Here is a 23,112-nt window from a genome sequence, read left to right as displayed (position 1 = left end):
TGACTTATCTTCACTGCTGTCATCAAGGCTGCCAGTATTTTTAGGGGACAGCAGCAGCTGCAAAAGCATTTAACGGTCTTCTACGAACAATGACACTCGGGGTGTCTCAGGACTAAACGCCACAGAGATTGTGGGACCGCTGGAGTGTTCAAAGGAACACAGTTCGATAAGGCTAAACAATATCTTAAAAAGAGGCAGATAAAAGCCTTGGCAAAATGGTCAGGCAACACAGAGTAGATGTTAATGTGGAGGACTTTGAAAAACTGCCTTATTAAAGTGGAAAAGGATTATTCTGAAAAACATACACCTGGAGCTGGAACTGGAACTGTGGGCCTTCCGACTTCAGAAGAAGCTTATTGCCTTGGAATGTATATCGACAGTCGTCTCTAAGGATTAAAGAGAGGTAGGTCATGTGTGTGTTCCAAAGTGCAGCTTCACTGAGGCCAAAGGTCATTCTAATTAAATCAGGAAAACAAACATGCGGTTAATCCCCTTTTAAACCCCTGAGGGAAATTCCCAATGTACCAGCATCATTTTGTAAATGTCTGATCTTTACATATGTATACTTTAAAAATTTACCTAACTATTAGTTCAGTTAGGACAACTCTCGGAGTAGTATAACATATATTTTATTCTATATATATGACATGTTATGGGATTGGTCTTGGCTGACTAGATCTGCCCTATGCATGCTGCTGCTGCTTGACATGAGTAAATATTCTGCTGCTGTTGCATGGAACCCATGCGCTGCTGCTGCAGCTGACAGAGAAGTGTGCTGCTTCTACTGAACAAACATAAAATAAAATCCCCATATAGCATTATAAATTATAATAAAATTATTATAGCAGACCTAGACATGTGGTGCTGGGGAGGTGGAGGGAGAAACGCTGCGTGTTACCATGCTGCTGCAGCCGTGCCGCTACATTGCATGGGTGGGTTATATATAATTTGATGAGGAAAAAAAGGGTTCTGATTGGTTAGCGTAGCAAGTTGTGCCATCGTGACCTATCAGTCTGCGCCACAGAGTTTCCTAACTGAACTAATTTGTCATTTCAGTTAGGACAACTATTGGAGTAGTATAACATATATTTTATTCTCTATTTATTACATGTTATGGGCTTGGTCTCTGCTTCTGCTATACAAACATAAAATAAAATCCCCCAAAACCACATTAAAAGAAAATAAATAGACAACAGCATAGAGAATTTCTGCATAGAGAATTATTAGGCGGCCGCCTCCATCAAATTTCGTGCCGCCTCCGACTGTCGACGAAACTCAGGCAGGCAGTCACGTGCACAAAGGCGCCTGAGTGATCACCTGACTTTTTCTCTAATAACAGCAGAAAGAAATACTCCTTCATTTTTGGTCATACAGATAAGAGTAAGACATCATTAGAAACTATAAAGGGTTTACTATTATTCGTGTACACTCACAATAACAGCAAAAATTTGTAAAATAAAGAAATCATACAGGATGCGCTTTCTGCCGTCTCGGTCTCCATGAGCTTCTTTCTGGAGTGCGTTATGAAAATGAACCGAAACTCAGCGTATACTTGCCTCGCAGACATGAGAAATATGTCTATAGAAATACTGAATTGTCTATTTTCAAATGAACCAATTTAAATCGAAAACAATTATTCTCTGATTGTGTAATCCGTATGAAACCAACGAGAGGTACAGTCTTTCCCGTTTGAGCTCATTATCGTTTTTGGAAGAAGACACGCTGTGAATTTACCTCAGAAGAAGAGCGTGATCTGATACGGCCTTTCTAACACAAAAAGTGTCTCACAAAAGTTAATTTTATGAGTGAAAACTGGAGTCTACAAAATCTATTATGTGTTTCATGGCCTTATTTCAGTGACTTAAAAATAACTAACCACGCATTATCTGGGCAAAATTTTGTATTGTTATCTCAAAGCAAGTTATGGCATTTGGAACCAAGGTAGCCTTTTTTATCAAAAGTCCCAAAAACTCTCCAAACAAGTGATCTGAGGGTTTTACTGAACCTAAGAACTACTTACATTTGTAAATGCCACAATAAGCCAGAAACATAATTACACAGAATAAGTAACAAGTAATAAGATCCAGCACCGTTTCAGTTGGGCGCATGGTAAATCAAGACCTGTCAATCTAAGCAATCAGTCCAATCCAAGCTGTAAAACATTGGCCGATTGGTCTCTACACATCGTCCCTTCCCACCATACCCACCCACATACCTGAGATCAGAGATTATCTTATTATCGGTTTAAGGGGTTAATCAAGTTTGCTGTTTGTTAACTATAAATGAACACATTAGCTGCTATGTTGTATTAAATTAATTTCATGTTGAACAGCTTAGCTTTTTTAATTAAATATGCTATAAGTTGATAATTGTCATTTTCTTCAATCATCTAATTATTAGAACACCTAAAATATGTTGCTTGTAAGTGTTTGCTTCAGCCAGTGGAAGGCATGGTACAAGTGTATGTGTGCATATGATCAGGATGGTACCACCTCTGCCTCATTCTGAGCCAGGAAAAACCCTGGACAAGACAAGCAAATAAGGTGATACACACCACCCCCACTACCTCCGCCACGTGTGTCAATGGCAGAAGTAGCATGAGAGGTACGGTAGTTTGCAGTTCCGAACCCAGCCCTAGTCTGGTTTGAATGCTGCACTATGTTCAAGCCAGACAGATAACTTTTCTGCTGAAATTCTATTCCAAAATATTTAAAAACAAATGATTATAAGCAATACTGTTTGCTTAAAAAAAGCCAGACTACAGTTTGCAAGTGCACATGGGGACAAAGATCTTACTTTTTGGAGAAATGTCCTCTGGTCTGATGAGACAAAAATTGAACTGTTTGGCCATAATAACCATCGTTATGTTTGGAGGAAAAAGGGTGAGGTTTGCAAGCCGAAGAACATCATCCCAACTGAGAAGCATGGGGGTGGCAGCATCATGTTGTGGGATTACTTTGCTGCATGAGGGACTGGTGCACTTCACAAAATAGATGGAATCATTATGTGGATATATTGAAGCATCATTTCAAGACATCAGCCAGGAAGTTAAAGCTCAGTCACAAATTGGTCTTCCAAATGGACAATAACCCCAAGCATACCTCCAAAGTTGTGGTAAAATGGCTTAAGGGCAACAAAGTCAAGTTATTGGAGTGGCCAATACAAAGCCCTGACTTCAATCTGATAAAAAATTTGTGGGCAGAACTGAAAAAGTGTGTGCGAGCAAGGAGGCCTACAAACTTGACTCAGTTACACCAGTTCTGTCTGGAGGAATGGGCCAAAATTCCAGCAGCTTATTGTGAGAAGCTTGTGGAAGGCTACCCAAAAAGTTTGACCCAAGTTAAACAATTTAAAGGCAATGCTACCAGATACTAACAAAGTGTATGTAAACTTCTGACCCACTGGGAATGTGATGAAAGAAATAAAAGCTGAAATAAATCATTCTCTCTACTATTATTCTGACATTTCACATTCTTAAAATAAAGTAGTGATCCTAACTGACCTAAGTCAGGGAAATTTTTCTTCGATTAAATGTCAGGAATTGTGAAAAACTGACTCTAAATGTATTTGGCTAAGGTGTATGTAAACTTCTGACTTCAACTGTATAGTGCGTTTAGCGGCAGCGTGGGTAAATCAGCGTCACCGTTGACACGTTAACACTTGGCCTAGTAGGCTCGGGCATGCCCAGAAGATTACTTTTTCTGCGGTGTGTTTGCAGATAGGGATTCCAGAATCTCATACGATACTCAATCAGCTCCCCAGTCTTCTAGGAAAAGGAACTTTCTGGGTCTGAAGCTCAAGATGAGGCATGGAGGTGGAAAAACAAGTAGAAAATAGCGAAAATTCGTGTTACCATGCAGCCTTATATTGCGTGGGCGGGTTATATATAATTTGATGAGGAAAAAAGGGGTTCTGGTTGGTTAGCGTAGCAAGGTGTGCCAGTGTGACCTATCAGCCTGTGCCACAGAGTTTCCTAACTGAACTTAATTTGTCATTAATTAGTTGATATAATTACACAGTATTTGCTTTTGCACTTTTTGATGTGATTGCTTGGATGTTGATTGCATGCATGAAGTTCAACTGAACAGTAGTATTCTTAATTTGAGACAACATACATTTGTTGATATACAGTATGTGGGCATACTGTGAACACAGAATTGGTGTGTTTAAAGTTCTTTAATTGGTATTTCACATTGTGTTGTCTTGTTTGTACTGTAGCATAATGAACAGCTAGTGAAATGTTTTGGTTTTGAAGACAACACTTGGACTCGGATCGTTTTCCTATCGAAGACAGTTGACTGGCAATTCATGTGTTGTGCCCTCCTAAAACAGATAACCCAGTCTTGGTGTATTGACATCACCCTGTACATCCAAAAGGCCAAACTTGCAGTGTGATTTAACTTGAGAAGCCACACTTAAAAATCTGTCAAGGTCTGGATTATTTCATATGCGACAGAGGTTAGACTGCTTAGAGGATATTTTTGGAGAAAGATATCACTAAACAGTACTGAGCAAGTGTTTCTTTCTTGAAACAAATGACCAACAAACTAATTTTGACAATGATATTTAACACTTCAATCCATCATTGCATTCACCAACAGGGGTGCGAGAGAGGCATAGCATATTTTGACTAAGTGGTCCCAGTGGGGTGTGTCCTGTGTGAGACCTATGTTGTATGTGCACGTGTGTTCTGTGGTGTGCTTTGTGATACCTGACACATGCCCTCTCACAGGTCTTTATTTAGGACATACTATATAAAGCACTTTCCCATTGAAATACAGCACCAGCTGTGTTAACTGTGTTGTGGTTGCTGTTGCAACAGGGCTAAAAGACTGTTCACCTCTAGACGGCTGACGTGGGTTCTTCTCACACAAGGCATATATCTAAGAATGTCCTAGGCTTTAAGCACCCTGGTGAAATGTAACCCTTTCACTCATGGGGAGAGCCCACACTATCAAATCTCACTAGTAAACATACCAATACTTGAACTCAACAACTAGTCTTTGAGAAATAACCGAAGCACTCTTTGAAAAAATAGGCAACCTAGACTCATAGAATGAATGTTACTATAATTTTTTTTTAAATATAATTTATGAAATTAAACAACTTTTACTTGCTGCTTTCTATGTTTTGCTGCAGTTTCCTGGTGAAACAACTGTGCGTTCTATTCACTGTCACACTTATTTTCGCTCTGTTACTCACACACTGCTATTGTCACGTATTCCCTGTTTTTGCTTAGACTTTTATTTTGAAATTCTTGTTTAGTTCCCCGTTCCTGTTTCCTGTTAATTTTGTAGTCCTTTGTAGTTTCTTTTTATGATTGGTTTTCCCCTGATTGTTTTCCCCAGGTGTTCCTCATTTCCTTGTTTGCCCATTTGTATTTAAGCCGTTGTTTCCCCTGGTTTCTTTGTCAGTCTTTACATGTGTTGCCATGTTCTGTGCTTGGTTTCCAGTGTTTTTTAATTTTTTTTTATTTAATTCATATATATATATATATATATATAGATAGATAGATAGATAGATAGATAGATAATATATATTCTGAGTTTCTTTGTTTATCCTTTTGTTAATAAAGCTGCATTTAGATCCTCATTCCTCGCCTGCCTCGTCACAGAAAGAGTGACCAAAAAATGGATCTAGCAACCATGTTCACTCAATTGATCCGGGCAGATTTACCCATTAGGGAATACTCACGTTTCATCTGCGCCATTGCCAGCCTCACAGGTTTTGAGGACTCCCATCTCAAGGCAATATACCGAATAGGTTTAACATATTATCGGTGAGATGGGAGACTACACATGGAGGGAATATGTGAGGTTAACCCAGGACACTCTGGAATCTGAGGATCCTCCTCTCCCTACGCTGACCCCGGCTTCAGTGGTCTCGAAGCCTGCCACGGCCAACGAGCCAACGGCCACGCCTGCCACGGCCAACAAGCCAACGGCCACGCCTGCCACGGCCAACGAGCCAACGGCCACGCCTGCCACGGCCAACGAGCCAACGGCCACGCCTGCCACGGCCAATGAGCCAATGGCCACGCCTGCCACGGCCAACGAGCCAACAGCCATGCCTGCCACGGCCAACGACCCAACGGCCATGCCTGCCACGGCCAACGAGCCAGCGGCCATGACCAATGAGCCAGCGGCCACGCCTGCCACGATCAACGAGCCAGCGGCCACGCCTGCCACGACCAACGAGCTAGAATCCTCATCCGTCCCAGAGCCTGCGTTGCCAGCCTCGTCCGTCCCAGAGCCTGCGTTGCCAGCCTCGTCCGTCCCAGAGTCAGCGTTGTCAACTTCGGCCATCCAGAGGAGGAGAAGGAGAAGAAGAAAAGTTTCTGTTCCCGAGTCTCTGCCCATGCCCACGGCCACGGAGGTTGTTCCTGCGTCTCTGACCATGCCAACGACCATGGAGGTCGTTCCTGAGTCTCCGCCCATGCCCACGACCACGGAGGTCGTTCCTGAGTCTCCGCCCATGCCCACGACCACGGAGGTCGTTCCTGAGTCTCCGCCCATGCCCACGACCACGGAGGTCTTTCCTGAGTCTCTGCCCATGCCCACAACCATGGAGGTCATTCCTGAGTCTCCGCCCACGACCATGACCTCCGTCCACGACCACGGAGATCGTTCCTGAGTCTCCACCCATGACCACAGAGGTCGTTCCTGAGTCTCCGCCCACGACCACAGAGGTTGTTCCTGAATTTCCGCCCACGACCACAGAGGTCATTCCTGAGTCTCTTCCCAAGAACACGACCATGGAAGTCGTTTCCCATTCATCCAGGACTCTTTGTCTCAAGCCTGCCATGGCTCCGCCTTCCACGGCTCTGCCCCCAGAGCCTGCCATGGCTCCGCCCCTAGAACCTATTCCTCCAGCGGCTCCACCCCCAGAGTCCATTCCTCCTGCAGCTCCGTCCGCTCCCCCAGAGACCATTCCTCCTGCGGCTCCGCCTGCTCCCCCAGAGACTCCTCCTACAGTGGCTCCGCCGCCTGACCCTGTCCCTGTCCTGCGGCTGCCTCCCAGGCCTCCTGACCCTGTCTCGGCCCTGCGGCCACCTCCCAGGCCTCCTGACCCTGTCTCGGCCCTGTGACCGCCTCCCAGGACTCCTGACCCAGTCCCCACCTTGAGGTCATCTCCCTGGTCTCCTGGCCGTCCGCCTGTTCTGCTCTGGTCTCCCTGGTCATCTGGCCATCAGCCTGATCTGCTCTGGTTTCCCTGGTCTCCTGGCCATCCGCTTGATCTGCTCTGGTCTCCCTGGTCGCCTGGCCATCCGCCTGATTTGCTCTGATCTCCTTGGTCTCCTGGCCATCCGCCTGATCTGCTCTGGTCTCCCTGGTCTCCTGGCCGTCCGCCTGATCTGCTCTGGTCTCCCTGGTCTCCTGGCCGTCCGCCTGATCTGCTCTGGTCTCCCTGGTCTCCTGGCCGTCTGCCTGATCTGCTCTGTTCTCCCTCGTCTTCTGGCCGTCCGCCTGATCTGCTCTGGTTTCCTTGGTCTCCTGGCCATCCGCCTGATCTGCTCTGGTCTCCCTCATCTCTTGGCCATCCGCCTGATCTGCTCTGGTTTCCTTGGTCTCCTGGACGTCCGCCTGATCTGCTCTGGTCTCCTGGCCGCCCGCCTGATCTGTTCTGGTCTACTTGGTCCTCCGAACCTGCAGCGTCGCCCTGGCTCTCCATCCCTCCTGCTCCACCTTGGTTCCAAGCCTCCCTTACTTTGCCTTGTTCCTCTGCTCCCCTTGCCCCTTGTGCCCCCCTGAACTACCTGTTTTCCCCCACACCCCATGGACAATATGGTTTTTTGTTTTGTTTTTGGAGCGTCTGGAATCTGCTCCTTAAAAGGTGGGCTCTGTCACATATCCCCTGTGTTTTTGCTTAGACTTATTTTGAAATTCTTGTTTAGTTCTCCGTTCCTGTTAATTTTGTAGTCCTTTTGTAGTTTCTTTTTATGATTGGTTTTCCCCTGATTGTTTTCCCCAGGTGTTCCTCATTTCCTTGTTTGCCCATTTGTATTTAAGCCGTTGTTCCCCTGGTTTCTTTGTCAGTCTTTACATGTGTTGTCATGTTCTGTGCTTGGTTTCCCGTGTTTTGTTTTTTATATTCTGAGATTCTTTGTTTATCCTTTTGTTAATAAAGCTGCGTTTAGATCCTCATTCCTCGCCTGCCTCGTCACAGCTATGTTATGATCCCAAAACAAATTTACCCATCCATTTTAACGCTTGTATTACAGACCTACCTACATTTACACACTTATTCCAGCATGATTAGCTTGCACGGTAGCTCACCTGAGAGTGCTGAACTTTGAACTTTGAAGACCGCTGTTTGAGCCCAGCCAAGGACACTTGAAACAAAAGTGAAAGTAAAACCAAAGTGAAATATAAGCAACACAAAATGACATGTTTGCTTCAGAAGAAAATTTGCTTCAATGTCAAATTTGCTTTTAAAAAAACAATATCGGTTAGGTTTAGACGTTGGTTAAGGGTAAGGATATCGGTTTTGATCACCTTTCATTTATCTTTTAGGACACTATTGGTTAGGCTTAGGCTAAAGTTTTAGGTGAGAGAAGTAAGTTTTACTCATTAAAACATCTATCTAAAATTCACTTTACAAATCTCGTCTGATTACAACATCATTTCACTTGTTTTCTGCGCCCCCTGCAGGAAATTTTATTAGGAAACTGTGGCCGTGTAATACAGAATGTAATTTTGGTTTGTAAAAAAATGTTGCCATGGTCAAGTAAATTTCATGAGATCAGGCTGAAATTAGGGGTACAGAAATGTATGTACTGTTCTCCAAGATAAAGTATATAAGATACTTTATCTTGTTATGGTATAACAGACAAATACAGAATTGAAAAGTTGAACCAATACTGAACTACCTGGACTTGACTTGGACTTCATAACAACTAAATAAACCCATTGACATAAAATGCAAAATATATATTCTAACCCCAGGCCTAAGTAAATAATGGCAGTGAGCACAAGCTGACATCACATACTCCACATTTAGTACATTAGTTAAATTAATAAATGAATTATTTGTTCCTGACAAGGTAATTCATGGTATATCAGTAAGGGACTATGAACTTACAGTTTTTTTCTTATATAAATGAAAATTTTTAATGGATTGGACTCGAAAAATGGAAATTACGTCATAATTTGCTCAGCCTCATGTTGTTACAAACCTTTATGACTTTATTTCAAAAGGAGACATAGGGGAAAATTTAAGTCTCATTCACCACTCACTTTAAATGTATGGGGAAAAAAATTGCAATTAAAATACAAAAAAGTGAATGGTGACTGAGGCTAACATTGTGCCTAACATCTTTTGTGTTCCACAAAGGAAAAAAAAAAGTAATACGGATTTGGAACAACATAAGTTTGAGTAAATAATTACATAAAATTTACCTTTGGGTTGACTGTCCCTTTAATACATCTCAAATGATTTCCTTTCATTTGACAAATGATTGCTAGCTATTAATGATTGCTAGTTTTTACTGAACCATAAGTGAAATGTACTTTTCTTTGTTATGATTCAGAGACTTACTTGATAAAGAGCTGGGCAACAAAATTCTACCAAAGTAACATAGAGACTGAATGCCTGTGGCCTGTCAGTCTGAGCAGAGGTTGGCAAGGGAGCAGGGATGGATGTGTTTGGTGGAGCACCACGGTTTCTGGCCTACCCTCGTCCTGTGGTTGTACAGAGTGGCACAGACGCAGTTCTGAAATGCCAAATCGGTGGGGATCCCAGACCAGCAGTTATATGGGAAAGAAACAATGAGAAGATCCATCCAGAGGGCAGGTACCGGGTGTTTGAAGATGGCAATGTCTACAACCTTATCATAACTACAGTGGCAATGGAAGACAGTGGGCAATACATCTGCAAGGCCAAGAACTGCATTGGAGAGACTTATGCAGCAGCAACTTTGAAAGTAGAAGGCGAAGCACAAGAGATGGAATTGCGAGAGGAAAACAGGCCACGCTTCCTTATCAAACCCCTCTCAACCAGGGTTGGACGAGGAGAGGATGCCATGTTCTCCTGTAAGCTTTGGGGAAACCCTCGACCAGAGGTGATGTGGGAGAAGGATGGGAAGAAGTTGAGCGAGATCTTTGAGAGCACACATTTCAGTGTTAGCTATCAGGATGGAGGATGGTTCCAGCTAAAGATTTTCAAGACACGAGCACCAGATGGAGGGGTCTACACGTGCAAGGCCCGGAACAAATTTGGAGAGAGTCTGGCTGGGGCTGTGCTGTTGGTGGATGCTGGACCAGGACACGAAGATGAAGGGAATCGTAATGGTTACACTAATGGTCACTGGAAAGCTCATCAAGGAAAACAGAGAAGTGGTAGGCAAGTTGCAACAAGGCTGAAAGATGACCCACTGCCGAACTCAGCCAAAGTGAAAATGTTTGCAGTGACAGAGGGGAAACATGCAAAGTTTCGTTGCTACGTAACAGGGAAACCCAAACCAGAAATATTATGGCGGAAAGATGGGAGGCTAATCTTGTCTGGAAGACGGTATCTGCTGTATGAGGACAGAGAGGGATACTTCACACTAAAAGTTCTCTACTGCAAACAACAGGACAATGGAGTTTATGTCTGTTCTGCTTCCAACAGTGCAGGGAAAACCCTGAGTGCTGTACACCTTATCGTCAAAGGTAAGAGTAATCTGTCTAATTAGCATCTGTTTTGGGTTATGTATGTATAAATGCATTGGGCAACAAAACAATTCTTCACATTATCCTGATTAAAAAAGGACCACCTGATCTAGAACACTATAACACCATATTATTTTGTCATGCACATGTGCAACTGAGGAACCAGTTGGTGTCTGCTAAGTCAAGCATTTGGCTCCCTAATCAACAATAACTTTAATGATGATTCAGTTGTGAGAAATGTATCAAGGGAGCTTAACAATTACCCGACCAGGCAAAACTCATTAAAATGAATAGATTCCATTCAGTCCAACATCTGCAAAGTCTCTTAGGCTCTGAAAGGCCTGAGGCCCACACATGTGATAGAAATCTCTGGGATCAAGCTCATATTCCTCACATGGACCACAGTGGTGGAAAGAGTACTGATTTTTTTTACATTTTTTATCTTAAGTAAAAGTACTGCTACTGAAGACATAATTAACTTGAGTACAAGTAGAAGTAGTGAGAAATATTATGACTCAAGTAAGAGTAAATATGTAGTTTGTCATAAACTACCCAAGTAATTTCTTTACATGTTACTTTATGTAAATTATATTATATAGTATAAGTATGAATTTTGTTATTCTTACATTATATGTTGGGGTATGATTTTCATTGATTTAAATCAGCCACGTTTATTCACAATGGTAATGTTTAATCCGTTATATTATATACACATTCTACTCTGCTGAAGTGACCTGTTCAGTTCTGGGTGTATTCCATGCATTCCGATCTCTTTGTGTGAAGAACAGACCCAAATGTAAGTTTTTACTTTGCGGTCCCCCGGCGTCTGCGGTACACATTCAGCTCTCGACTCCTAGTAACAAATTCAAAAATCCCCGCCACGAGAAGGGGTCAGCACGACATCAAACGCCATTGGCTCTCACGTGTCTTGTGACCAATTACAATGAGCTCAAGATAGGATGTATCTTTTGAATGAGATGTGCGACCAGTATTGGATGTCGCTGCCTTCATGGAAGGAGGAGATTTTCAGTGATTAAAATCTTTGGTTTCAATCTGTTCCTCACACAATGCTATAGTATGTTTTGGAATTATTATAGTGCTTTTGTATAATTTTTATTTTAAATAAATGATTGTGACTGTACTTTCATCTGCTTGTTATGTCTTTAATATTGTTGAGAATTGGTTAGGTTTTGGTATAATGGTGAGGTCAGGTGCTTAAAAATATTAAAAAAAAAATGTATAAATTTTAATTATTGTTAAAAAATTTACCCAACCCCATCCCTAAACCTAACCAATTATCAACGATGTTAAACATGAAACCTCATTCATGATTTATACCGTTGATAATTGGTTAGGTTCAGGAATGGGGTTGGGTTGGGTTAGGGGATCTAAAATTATCGACATGATCATGTAATATAACCACACTAATATATTTATAAGTATAATAAAACATATTGTGGTTAAACACATGCAATTATATCCGAATACTGGCAGTGACGCCTCTCTTTTAGACTGCCCTCTGCGTGTGTCGGATACAGATGCCAGAGGGTGCATTTGGCGTCTGTAGATTGACACACTGGGCTCTTGCACAAGGGGCAGTATTTGACGCCTCGGGAGTGAGAACGGGTTGATATACTGTGTCATCTATTCCTTATAAAAGCATTCTAAAGTGCTAATTTGGTGCTCAAGAATATTTTCTTATTATTAGAACAATTGAAAATGGTTGCGCTACCTTGCAGAAATCACAAAACAGTGGGGTTTCCCCCATTTGCTAAGGTATTGAGTTCTTATTGCTTTACACTTGCAAGTCAAATTTTGCTTTTAAAAATAGGTAGAAAGAAACATTTCTCCTGAAATTCTATTTTCTACTAAAAGCTATTGTTTTAGAGAGATGAAGGTTATTCCATCCATTCCTGTTTTGGAAAAAAGTATCTCTAACTAGGATAGAGAGGGAAGTGGACGACCCAGATGCACAACAAAAAGACAAGTAAATCACAGTCACTAGTTTGAGAAACAGACTCATCACAGGTCCTAAACTAGCAGCTTCTAAATGCCAAAGACCTGCATTGCTGCAAGATGATTCTTGGACAAACAGAAAATTTTAAGTATACAACATTTATTTAAATAGAAATAGCCATTTGTAACATTATAAATGTCTCTAAATCGTCTTTAAACTACATAATGTGCATTGTGACTGAAACACATTCCTATTTCAGGTTTATTCTCATTCACATATGTCCAAGTATTTTGGCTATTAAGTTAACATACTGTACAAAACTAATATAATGCAATTTCATAGAGGAGGAATTGTATCCTCTATGATACTGCAGCAATTATCCAGATATGGAATGAGATTAAGCAAACTGATATCAACTCCTACTTGCCAACTGAATAAAATAAGGCAAAAATAAACATTTCACACAGTGTTTAGGGAGAGATATGATTGATTCAAACACTAAAAGTGGTTGTTCTGTATATGTAAGTAAATTGTAGCATTTGGTTACATTATGTTTTGTGATTTCTCATACCTTCTTTATATAACATTCATCCCTTGTGCACTTCTGGCCTCTAGTGGGTGAGGCTTTTCAGACAGATAAACAGCAGCACATGGCAGGGAAGTACAATACTGTGAGCGAGAGTGTTACCCGCTAGGACAGTTTATTTTGAACAAGAGGGGTGAACGGTTACGTAATTTAACGCAGGAGTACAATACCGAACTGATGCGGATTAATAGAAAGGGAGAGCCTGTCTGTGCACACGATGGTGCAAGGAAAAAAATAATGTTCAGTGAAAAGTCAAAAGAAGATCACAACGTATGTAATTGTAACTATATCAGATATTATTAATAAAACAAGGGAACTCCTTGCATGGGCATTTTTTGCCTCCATATTTTGAATTTCGGGGATATTTTTGTTAATTTCGGTGGCCTTTTTGCCCCGAGTCCCTGTTAATTTCTGACACTACTGGCATTGTATCTTTCTAAGGTATTTAAAAGTTTGTTTTAGACATATAGTAGCAAGAAAACAAGATATCCCCACATAAATGTCAAACTACATTGTGTTAATGTTTGACATAGTTAAAACATTGCCTACCTTAAAAACAAGTGAAGTGAAGTCATGACAGTGATGAGACATATACCAATTTACAATAACATCAAATTAACACAACACAATTTAAACATCTGATATACACATAATTACACTCAACAATATACAAATAATAACATACACTGTACAGTATACAATACGCACTATATAGATACACATTATTCAATAAAAATAAAAAATAAACATATAAAAAAAGTATATATAGTAGTAAATATAGAATGTACAGTATTGTACTGTATTGACATTCAGGCTGTCGGTTGATAGTCAGTTGTTAAGAGAGAATATAATATAATAATAATATAATCACAGAAAGCACATATTTGGCTAAATACATCAAAGTTACTATATGTAGCTTACATTTTTCCATTAATAACTGTTTGATGGTGCCAGTTACAGTTTAATCACTATGCAACAAGGCAATGTGTTAATATGCCATAGCATAGTTATATTATGAGACTTGTCTCTCTTACTTTCAGAAATTGTTTTCTGCAACTGTACCTACTATTCTATGAGTAGTTGACATAAAATGTCACAGCAGCGGCAGCTGTGTCTTGCAGTGTGACATGCTATACTCAATCTAAAACCATTTAAAGAAAACATTTTCTAATTCTTTTATCGTTATTATCAGAGATGGGAGGGATACTTTAAAAATGCATTTCAGTACAAACTTCTACAACCCCAATTGCGACAGTATGGAAATTGGAAATAAAAACAAAAATAAGTGATTTTTAAATTGTATTCACCCTGTGCTATATTGAAAGCACTACAACAACACATAACTTATTTCAAATTTGCCTGTTCATCCGCTTCACTGTCTGTGCAGATGTTAGTTGCAATATTACATATATGTTGTGGCTAATCACATCTATAAATAGAATGTATTTGAGTGATGTAATTAACCCGTTTTAAAGCGGTTTAAATCATTTTCCCTGAGTTCATCAAATTTAACTCATCATACTGGATTATTGGATTAGATGAAACATATCTAATATATTCTTATATTAACAGATGTTTTTTAGAATGATGTTTATATCTTGTACTGTTAATATCTTACAGTACTATTTTTTATTCATACATTTTTCATCAACATTATGCTTTAATAAAAATATTGAATTATCATCATGATGCATCTTTTTCGTCTTGTATTAGTTATAGTAAACAAAGTAAAAAACCTTTCGTCAACAAACGAGTGATTTCGTTGACGATTCTAAAATTGAACAGGTGAGGCAATCATGTTATAGTATATGAGCCTCCAAAAAAAGCCTAGTCCTTCAAGAGCAAGGATGAGTCGAGGCTTGTCAATTTGCCAACAGATACATCAGCAAATAATCCAGCGCTTTGAGAACAATGTTACCCAAATAAAAATTGGAAGGATTTGGGGCATTTCATATAGTTAAAAGATTCAAGGAATCCAGTCAAATCTTGGTACGCACAATGGACAAGGCCAAAAACCACTTCTGAATGCGCGTTATCTCCGATCCCTCAGACATTACGGTTTTAAAAAACGGCATGTGCCTGGAATGGATATCATGACATGGGGTTGTGAATACTTCAGTGAACCTTTGTCAGTCAACACCATTTGCCGCTGCATCCACAGATGCAAGATAAGGCTTTACTATCTGGAAAGCAGAAGCCATACATCAACACTGTCCAGAAGTGCAGCCGACTTCTCTGGGATCGGTGTCATCTGAGATGGAAAGTAGAACAGCAGAATGGTGTTTTGTGGTCCGATGAGTCCACCTTTCAAATAGTTTTTGAGAAAAAACAGCCATCGTGGAAAAGGACCATCCAAGCTGTTATAAGCATCCGGTCCAAAACCCTGTGTCTGTCATGGTACGGGGGTGTCTGGGCCCATGGCTTGGGTAACTTTTTGGTAACTTGTATGTGAGGGCACCATTAATGCAGAAAGTTATGTACAAATTTTGGAGCAACATATGCTGCCATCCAGACAGTGTCTTTTCCAGGAATGTCCTTGCATTTTCCAGCAGGACAACGCCAAACCACATATTGCCCAGATTAAGCGCATGACTGCATAAGCAGAGCGTGCGGGGGGTAGACTGGCCTGCCTGCAGTCCTCTTCTGCCTCCAACTGAGAATGCTGCATGTTATGAAGCACAAAATATGGCAACGAAGGTCCCATACACCTGCGGAGCTGACAACCAGCATAATGGATGAATGGGGGAAAATTGTGCTTGCTAAACTTAACAAACTTGTGTCTTTAGTGCCCAAATGCTTAATAAGTGTTATTAGAAGAAATGGTGGTTACACAGTGGTAAACACTAAACTGTCCCAACTTTTTTGGAGCATACTGCAATCATTCGATTTGAAATTAGTGTATATTTTCAAAAAACAATTAAATTCACATGATTAAACATCAAATAATGTGTTGTTGTGCTTTAAATATAGCACAGAGTGAACAGAATTTTCAAATCGCTTCTTTTAGTTTTTATTAGTATTTTTTAATGTGGTCCGAACCTTTTCAGAATTACTTTTTAAAACTTTCATCAGTAGCCTACTACTAATCTTTTGGATTAACTCAGTCACATAAAGACAAGACAGTTTATCAAAAACACGCACACCAGAATGATGTTTGTAAGGTGCTGAGTTCAAACAATGTCTTAAATCCAAAAAACAATTCTCGCAAGAGAAGTTCTGAAGAGGTCTCTTGTGGGGGTTGAAACATTAACCACATGGTTATTTATAAGGAGATATTTTGGAGAAATAAGTAAGAATGCAATCTCTCTTTTTCGGATTTGAGACATAAAGACAAGAGGACATTTCAAGTAGCTGACTTTGAATTTTCATGCTGGTCTAGCAGGTGAACTAGCATAGCCATGCTGTTCGCTGTTTGATGCTAGTGTCCCCACCGGGCTTCTTAACTATCTTAACCAGCAAGACTTCCTTGATTAACCAGCTTCTCCACAATTTTCTCCAGACAGCACCAAAACCGTACTAGCCAGAATAAACCATCTTAGATTAGCGTGGAAATGTAAAGTCAGCTACAAAGACACAACATATTGTATGCTAGATTTTATTTCTTCTTTTTTTCAGTAGGGCAGGTTTTAGATATTCTGCAAATATGACATCCATTTATGACATAAAGAAATCTTTTGAGACCTTCAGTGTTTTCTCCTTCTTGTAACAGAACCACCAGTGCGATTTAAGCAACCACTGTATGACCTGCAAGTCTGGGAGAGGGACTTGGCTATTCTTGAGTGTGAAGTTCCTGAAGACTCTGTTCCAATCACATGGTACTTAGAAGACAGGCGGCTACAGCCAGGAGCCAAATACGGGATGGAGGAGTGGGGGACAAAGCGTCGACTCACAATTCGTGATATTGGAGTTGATGACGATGGGATATATCTCTGTGAGATGGCTGATGGAGGCAGAAGCATTGCTGAGGTAGCAGTCAAAGGTAAAGATCTTTAAGATATATTAAATAGATACTACACCCAAAAATGGAAATGTTGTCATCATTTCCTCACCCTCTTTACTTGGAGTTGTTGTGCTCAAACTAATCAAAATAATTTGGCTTCAGGTGCGTAGAGCCAAAAAGAGTGAGTCAAAAATCAACAGTTGCTAACCGCACACTGAATTGCAAAACAGACTAAAAAGGGTCTAGCAAAAATATATAACTTTATTAAATTACCATCCTAAAAAAAATTTGCAAAGTGAGTTAAAAGCCAGACCAACAAAGGTAGCAGATGTTTCAGCACATTGCTTTAAGCAATGTGCTGAAACGTCTGCTCCCCCACTTGTTTCATAGTCGAATGACTGATTTTCTTCTGTAGAATATAAATGGATATGTTAAACAGTATGTTAGCCTCAGTCACCATTCACTTTCATTGCCTCTTTTCTCCATACAATGACAGTGAATGGTGACTGAGGCTGTCAGTCCCTATCATTCTGTCCAACATCTCCTTTTGTGTTCCATAGAATAAAGACCTATGAGTTTAAGTAAATTGGGGGCAAGTAAATGATTTACATTTAGGGGTGAACTAACCCTGTACCTTGCTAGCATCCATTCCTATTCACATAAATATGATTAGCATGTTTTTGACTTCCATCAATGTAAACATATTCTTTGAAGGCACCATTGTAAGAAAGCTGCCACGAAAAGTTGATGTCCTGGAGGGAGAAAATGCAGCATTCTGTGTGGAAGTGGAGGAAGAGGAAATGGATATTCATTGGTACAAAGATGGAACAGAGCTAAGGGAGACCCATCAGACCATTCTTAAATCTTTTGGAAGGACACACATTTTGGTATTTGTCAACACTACACCAAAAGACTCTGGACTGGTCACTTTCTACGTGGGTAGATCAAAGACATCATCTCAGCTACGAGTAAAAGGTTAGAAAACATTCGCACAAACCATTTGCAGTTATTAAAATGCAAACACCTTCATTCCAGAATCTTCTAATGTATTACCAACTATCCTCTTCTTTCTTATTTCAGCGGCAAAGCACTGTCCACCGAGCTGCCCTATTGGGGTACAGATAAACACAGAACGAGCAAATGCAGCTCTCCTTTCCTGGTTTCCTTCACAAGATTCTCGAAAGAATCCACCTTCTGGATATATAATTGAGAGACAAGAGGTTGGATCACAGGAATGGCTGCAATGTTTGACCACTGACTCTGCAACCTCAGTGGAAATTCTTGGTGACAGTGTTCCATGCGAGGCAGACTACAGATTTCGGATATGCAGTGTCAATAAATATGGAAGGAGCGGAAATGTAGAGTTCCCTCGGGCAGTTCACCTTGGTAAGTGCAACTTTCTTCATGAGGGTGAAGATTGTAATGAAGCTGTCCTGTTCGTACACAACACTAACAAACTAATTTCCAACTAATCTAGTTCCAGTCGCCAGAATTCAAGCACCTCTGCAAGATGCTTTAGTGCCAGAAGGCCAAGATGCCTGCTTTACCATCGAGCTCTCTGCCTCAGTTATAGGCACTTGGTTTCTCAATGGAAACCAGCTTCAAGACGATGAACGTTTCTCCATAAGGCGTTCACGTACACACCAGTCCCTACGCATTCATGGAGTACGAGACACAGAAAATGGGGCAGAGATCACCTTCATTGCCTATGGAATTCGGGATTCTGCTGCTCTGTATATACAAGGTGAACACTTCACATTGATTTCCTTACTTTGAGATGTATTTATCAGGACATTAATAATTGTTCTGTTGTATTGGCTTATCTGTTCCTCTCATTCAGCTCCATTGGTAAAATTCACTCCACTATCTGAAATGGATCGAAACAAATTTGTGGAAGTTGGTAACCCTATAGTGCTCTACTGTGAGCTGTCAGACCCTGAGGCCCCAGTCCGTTGGTATAAGAATGGTGTTGAACTTCATTCAATGGAAGGTCTTCACATCCAATCAGTAGGAACAATGAGGAGGATTGTCATCCAATCAGCGGATTTCTCCCACTCAGGAGTTTATAGCTGCGATGCAATTGATGATGTCATCAGGTTTAATGTGGAGGTTGAGGGTAAGTGATTTTAATTCTTTTCCTCAGTTGACTTGTTTTAACTTTGTTTAGCTGAACAAATCATTGATTAATGCACAAAATTCCATTCATATGAAATGGAATCTTGCACATACATTAAGGTTTTTAAGTTTACCAAATAATACTGCATCCAAACACATATAGCCCCACCTGTGAGGTTCTCAGTGCTTCCGGAGGCTGAGAGGAACAAGTCAATCGAAGCAGGCTCAACAATAGCACTGATATGTGAGCTCTCAGATCCACTCACCCAGGTCTCCTGGTACAAAGACGGAGCAAAACTACTGCCACAAAATGGACTAGACATCCAATCCAATGGCACAAAGAGGGAGCTGGTTGTCCAGTCAGCTGAATTTGACCACTCAGGGGTGTACAGCTGCAAGACAAGGGATGATGCTGTCCACTTCAATGTGGATGTTAAAGGTGATTTAGATTTTACTGAATTTATTGAGATATTTAAAAGTTTCATTTTTCCATGCAACTAATGATCACACATATTGCATATTCAGTGCCATTAAACTGCACATGGTTAAGACTTAAGCTGATTAACCTCTTGATGCTCATTGACCTCACCCATGGGTTTGGCTTTACTTTGCTTAAATTAGTTCACATTTACCATATAGTGTAATGTTCAAAATTGTTCATAATGTTGACAAATTATACATCTTTATAATATATCAACATTATTAACTCTTTTTTGACTAGACTATATAGTATATGTAAACTAATTTAAGCAAAGTGACATCAGTTCTGGCTGAGGGATCAACAGGTTAAAAATTTAACACTGTACAGCTGTAAAAATCTACATATATTTAAAATGAAGTAAGTAAAAATGAGTATTCAAAGGTGAGGACTTAAAACACTCTAAAATATCTATAGCCCCACCAGCAAGGTTCTCAGCTGTTCCCGAAGTTATGCAGAGAAAATGCATTGAAGCAGGCTGCCCCATTGTTCTACAGTGCGAGGTATCAGACTCAACTGCACAAGTCTACTGGTACAAAGATGGGGATCAGCTCCTTGTAGAAACTGGGACAGACTTCCAATCAGATGGCTGGATGAGAACACTGAGTATTCAGTCAGCACACCTGTCTCATGCCGGTGTGTACAGCTGCATGACAAAGGATGATGTCATCAAGTTTCATGTGGACATCAGAGGTGATTTTGCCTTCTTTATTTCTGACTTACAAATTAATTGTAACTTCTTGCATTTATGCCACTAACAGTCACTGCTTCCTATGTTGCTCTTTTGTGTTCTTCCAAAATGTTTCAAAGATTTGTTCTCTTTCAATATTTACTGGCTTAGTTTCACAAATTTGGTTTACCTTTTCAGACACAATGTTCTTTTATATTCAGTTGTTAAATGTTATCTTAATGAAATAGGTATTTTAATCAGGAAAAGTTCTTGTAATTCTTCATGATTCTGATATGAATCATCATCTATAGCTGAACCAGTGAGGTTCTCAGCTGTACCAGAAGCTGAGAAGAATATAAGCACTGAAGCTGGTGGCCCCTTTGAACTCCGCTGTATGGTCTCAGACCCTGCAGTCCAGGTCTGCTGGTTCCACAATGATATACAGCAGCAGCCAGGGAATGGTTTGGATATTCAGTCTGAGGGAGCTATAAGAACACTGGTAGTCAAGTCAGCTGAGCCCAGTCATTCCGGATTATACCGCTGTGAAACCTCTGATGATTCTGTCCAGTTCACTGTGGATATCAAAGGTGATTTGTGATTTTTTTTTTCATTTTTGCTCAACTAGATGCAAACTAACAAAAAGCTTTTTGTGTCGTCAGTGTCTCTTAGCACAGCTTAGCACTGTTATGGACATGCCTCTCACCATTGCATCCAACCTGTGGGCAGAAATTTGATATAGATGTTACATGTTTTGCACTACATTGTTTAACTTGCTTCTTGGCAGCTGGTCTGAGAAATTACAGATTAGGCAGTCTAGATAACATTTTCATAAAGGATATTAATTTTATGTATATTCTTTAATAATGCAACGGATCACCTTTAGACCCACCAGTGATGTTCTCAGACTTACCAGAGACTGTGAAGAAGCAGGTGGTTGAAGCAGACTACTCCACTGATTTACACGGTGAGCTCTCAGACCCAAATGCCAAGGTGTGTTGTTACAAGGATGGTGTAGAGCTCGTCTCAAAAAGTCAGCCTCAAATCAAAATGGAGTGTACCAGGAGGACAGTAGCTGTCAAGACAGCACAGCCCTCTAACTCTGGATGGTACGACTGTGTGAGAACAGGTGATGTCATCCCGTTTAATGTTCAAGACCAAGGTGATTTTCAAATATTTGCTTCTAATCTACTTAAATGTTTTTGTGTGGCAACTAACAATGTTGTGCTCTGTGTAGCTTTTTTGAATTCTCTTTAAATGTATTCTGACAATGTTACTAGTACATGTCCTTGGCTTCAATAGCCATAATTGGTTCTATCCTTCTTAGTTTAGAAAATGAGTCCCTTATACTGAATAAAGCATTCCTCTGTCAATGGTCATCTGTAGAACAAGCAAAGAATATTTTGGCTGTCCCTGATGTTGAGAATACCAAATGCATTGAAGAAACAGAACCTGTTGTACTACATTGTGAGATCTCAGATCCCACTCCACATGCCAACCAGACAAAAGATGGGAAGGTCATGCTTCATCAAGCTGCAATTGGATCTGAACTTGAAGTCTGCTCAGAAGCATCTAAAAGAACTTTAATCATCAAGACACCCAAGACATCTCTTTTTGGAGTAATCAGCGCAAATACATTTGATAATCCCATCCAGATTAAAATGGGCCAAGGTGGTTTGGCACATATTTCTAACCCATTCAAAATTACGAGTATTTCCATGGCTGAAGCAAGTCAGTTACTGTTTTCTTTGTGGCTTTCCTAACAGCAGAACAGTCACACTTTGATGTATACAGTGGTGAGACCTATGATGACTCTGTCCAGTGCACTGTGGATATAAAAGGTGATATAATGCAACTTCAACCCAAGCATATTTAACCTAGTGCCTCTATGCCACTAACAAGGGTGGTTTTAACTATCCAATGGCTCTTCCCGAAGATGCTGGTCCCCTGCATCTTGGTAACCATCCCCAAAATGGTTTTTACAACTAATCCCTGCTATCATGTCTTTATCCAACATCCAGTTGGTATGCAGTCCCATCTTCCAGACTAAAAGTCATTGTGTAGATTTACAAATCTTCATTTTTCATTAAAGCACATTTCATTTAAACTGATACTTTGAACAATCAGTCTCCATTCGCTTGAATCTTGTCAATTTGCCATTCAGAATCATCATCAGTACTGTACTGACAGTTGGAATTCAGAATGAATGTTTGTGTGAATGAAAAATTGGGCACTCAATGATGCTCTGACTTCTTGCGTAATGAGGTGTTATTTTTTATATTTGTTTTAACCACTGTTATTTTTAGAGGTGATATGGTCATCTCTCTTGCATTTGTTTGCTTAAATCTTATGTTAGAATATCTTGAAATTAAACAATAAAAAACAAGTCTTTGCAAGCTTTGCTGACTAAAAAGACAGAAAAGTACTTCAACTATTCTTTTTCTAAACCACTCAACTACAGAAGAGTTTATGAGACAATCAGGATCAGGAACTGAGGCTGAGATGAGATCTGAAGCTGAGAAAAAAAATCTCACAGAGGGAAGCTCTGGAAAGAGGACTCAGTGGGATGCTTCATTCTCCACTCCTCCAGCTTTAAGATTTATTGAAGAGGAACCACAGCTACAACCAGTGAACCACAAAAATATTTATATTTCCCAAGCTGAAGGCTCAGATCTCTTCAAAACACAAGAGCATTGCATGGATCGTGATGTCTTAGCTTT

The 23,112-nt window shown here is 40.4% G+C and overlaps 2 protein-coding genes across 2 annotated transcripts in view; both read left to right on the top strand.

The window, feature by feature from the left end:
* The first annotated feature begins 246 nt into the window (after window positions 1-246).
* The window catches only part of LOC127447933 (obscurin-like protein 1), a 59,718-nt gene continuing 36,852 nt past the window's right edge, over window positions 247-23,112 (top strand). Inside the window, exons 1-7 of the mRNA XM_051710160.1 lie at window positions 247-403; window positions 9,530-10,649; window positions 16,902-17,171; window positions 17,847-18,107; window positions 18,213-18,518; window positions 18,610-18,876; window positions 18,973-19,248. Coding sequence (XP_051566120.1) covers window positions 9,635-10,649; window positions 16,902-17,171; window positions 17,847-18,107; window positions 18,213-18,518; window positions 18,610-18,876; window positions 18,973-19,248 — 2,395 coding nt within the window. The 5' untranslated portion in view covers window positions 247-403; window positions 9,530-9,634. The remainder of the gene's footprint in view (window positions 404-9,529; window positions 10,650-16,901; window positions 17,172-17,846; window positions 18,108-18,212; window positions 18,519-18,609; window positions 18,877-18,972; window positions 19,249-23,112) is intronic.
* Window positions 19,558-21,698, top strand: LOC127447930 (obscurin-like protein 1). The gene is made up of 3 exons (XM_051710153.1): window positions 19,558-19,686; window positions 20,143-20,982; window positions 21,279-21,698. The coding sequence occupies exons 2-3, from the start codon at window positions 20,790-20,792 to the stop codon at window positions 21,647-21,649; spliced, it is 564 nt and encodes a 187-aa protein (XP_051566113.1). The 5' UTR covers window positions 19,558-19,686; window positions 20,143-20,789; the 3' UTR covers window positions 21,650-21,698.

Source organism: Myxocyprinus asiaticus, chromosome 11 (assembly GCF_019703515.2).
Source record: "Myxocyprinus asiaticus isolate MX2 ecotype Aquarium Trade chromosome 11, UBuf_Myxa_2, whole genome shotgun sequence".
Lineage (NCBI taxonomy): Eukaryota > Metazoa > Chordata > Actinopteri > Cypriniformes > Catostomidae > Myxocyprinus > Myxocyprinus asiaticus.
Note: the sequence above shows the minus strand (reverse complement) of the source record. Positions and strands in the feature narration are given on the sequence as shown.

Excerpts from the sequence above, each read along its gene's own strand:
- LOC127447930 (XM_051710153.1), top strand. The coding sequence starts at position 20,790 with ATGGTCTCAGACCCTGCAGTCCAGGTCTGCTGGTTCCACAATGATATA. Across the intron at positions 20,983-21,278 it reads GTTCACTGTGGATATCAAAG|ACCCACCAGTGATGTTCTCA; the intron begins GTGATTTGTGAT and ends GATCACCTTTAG.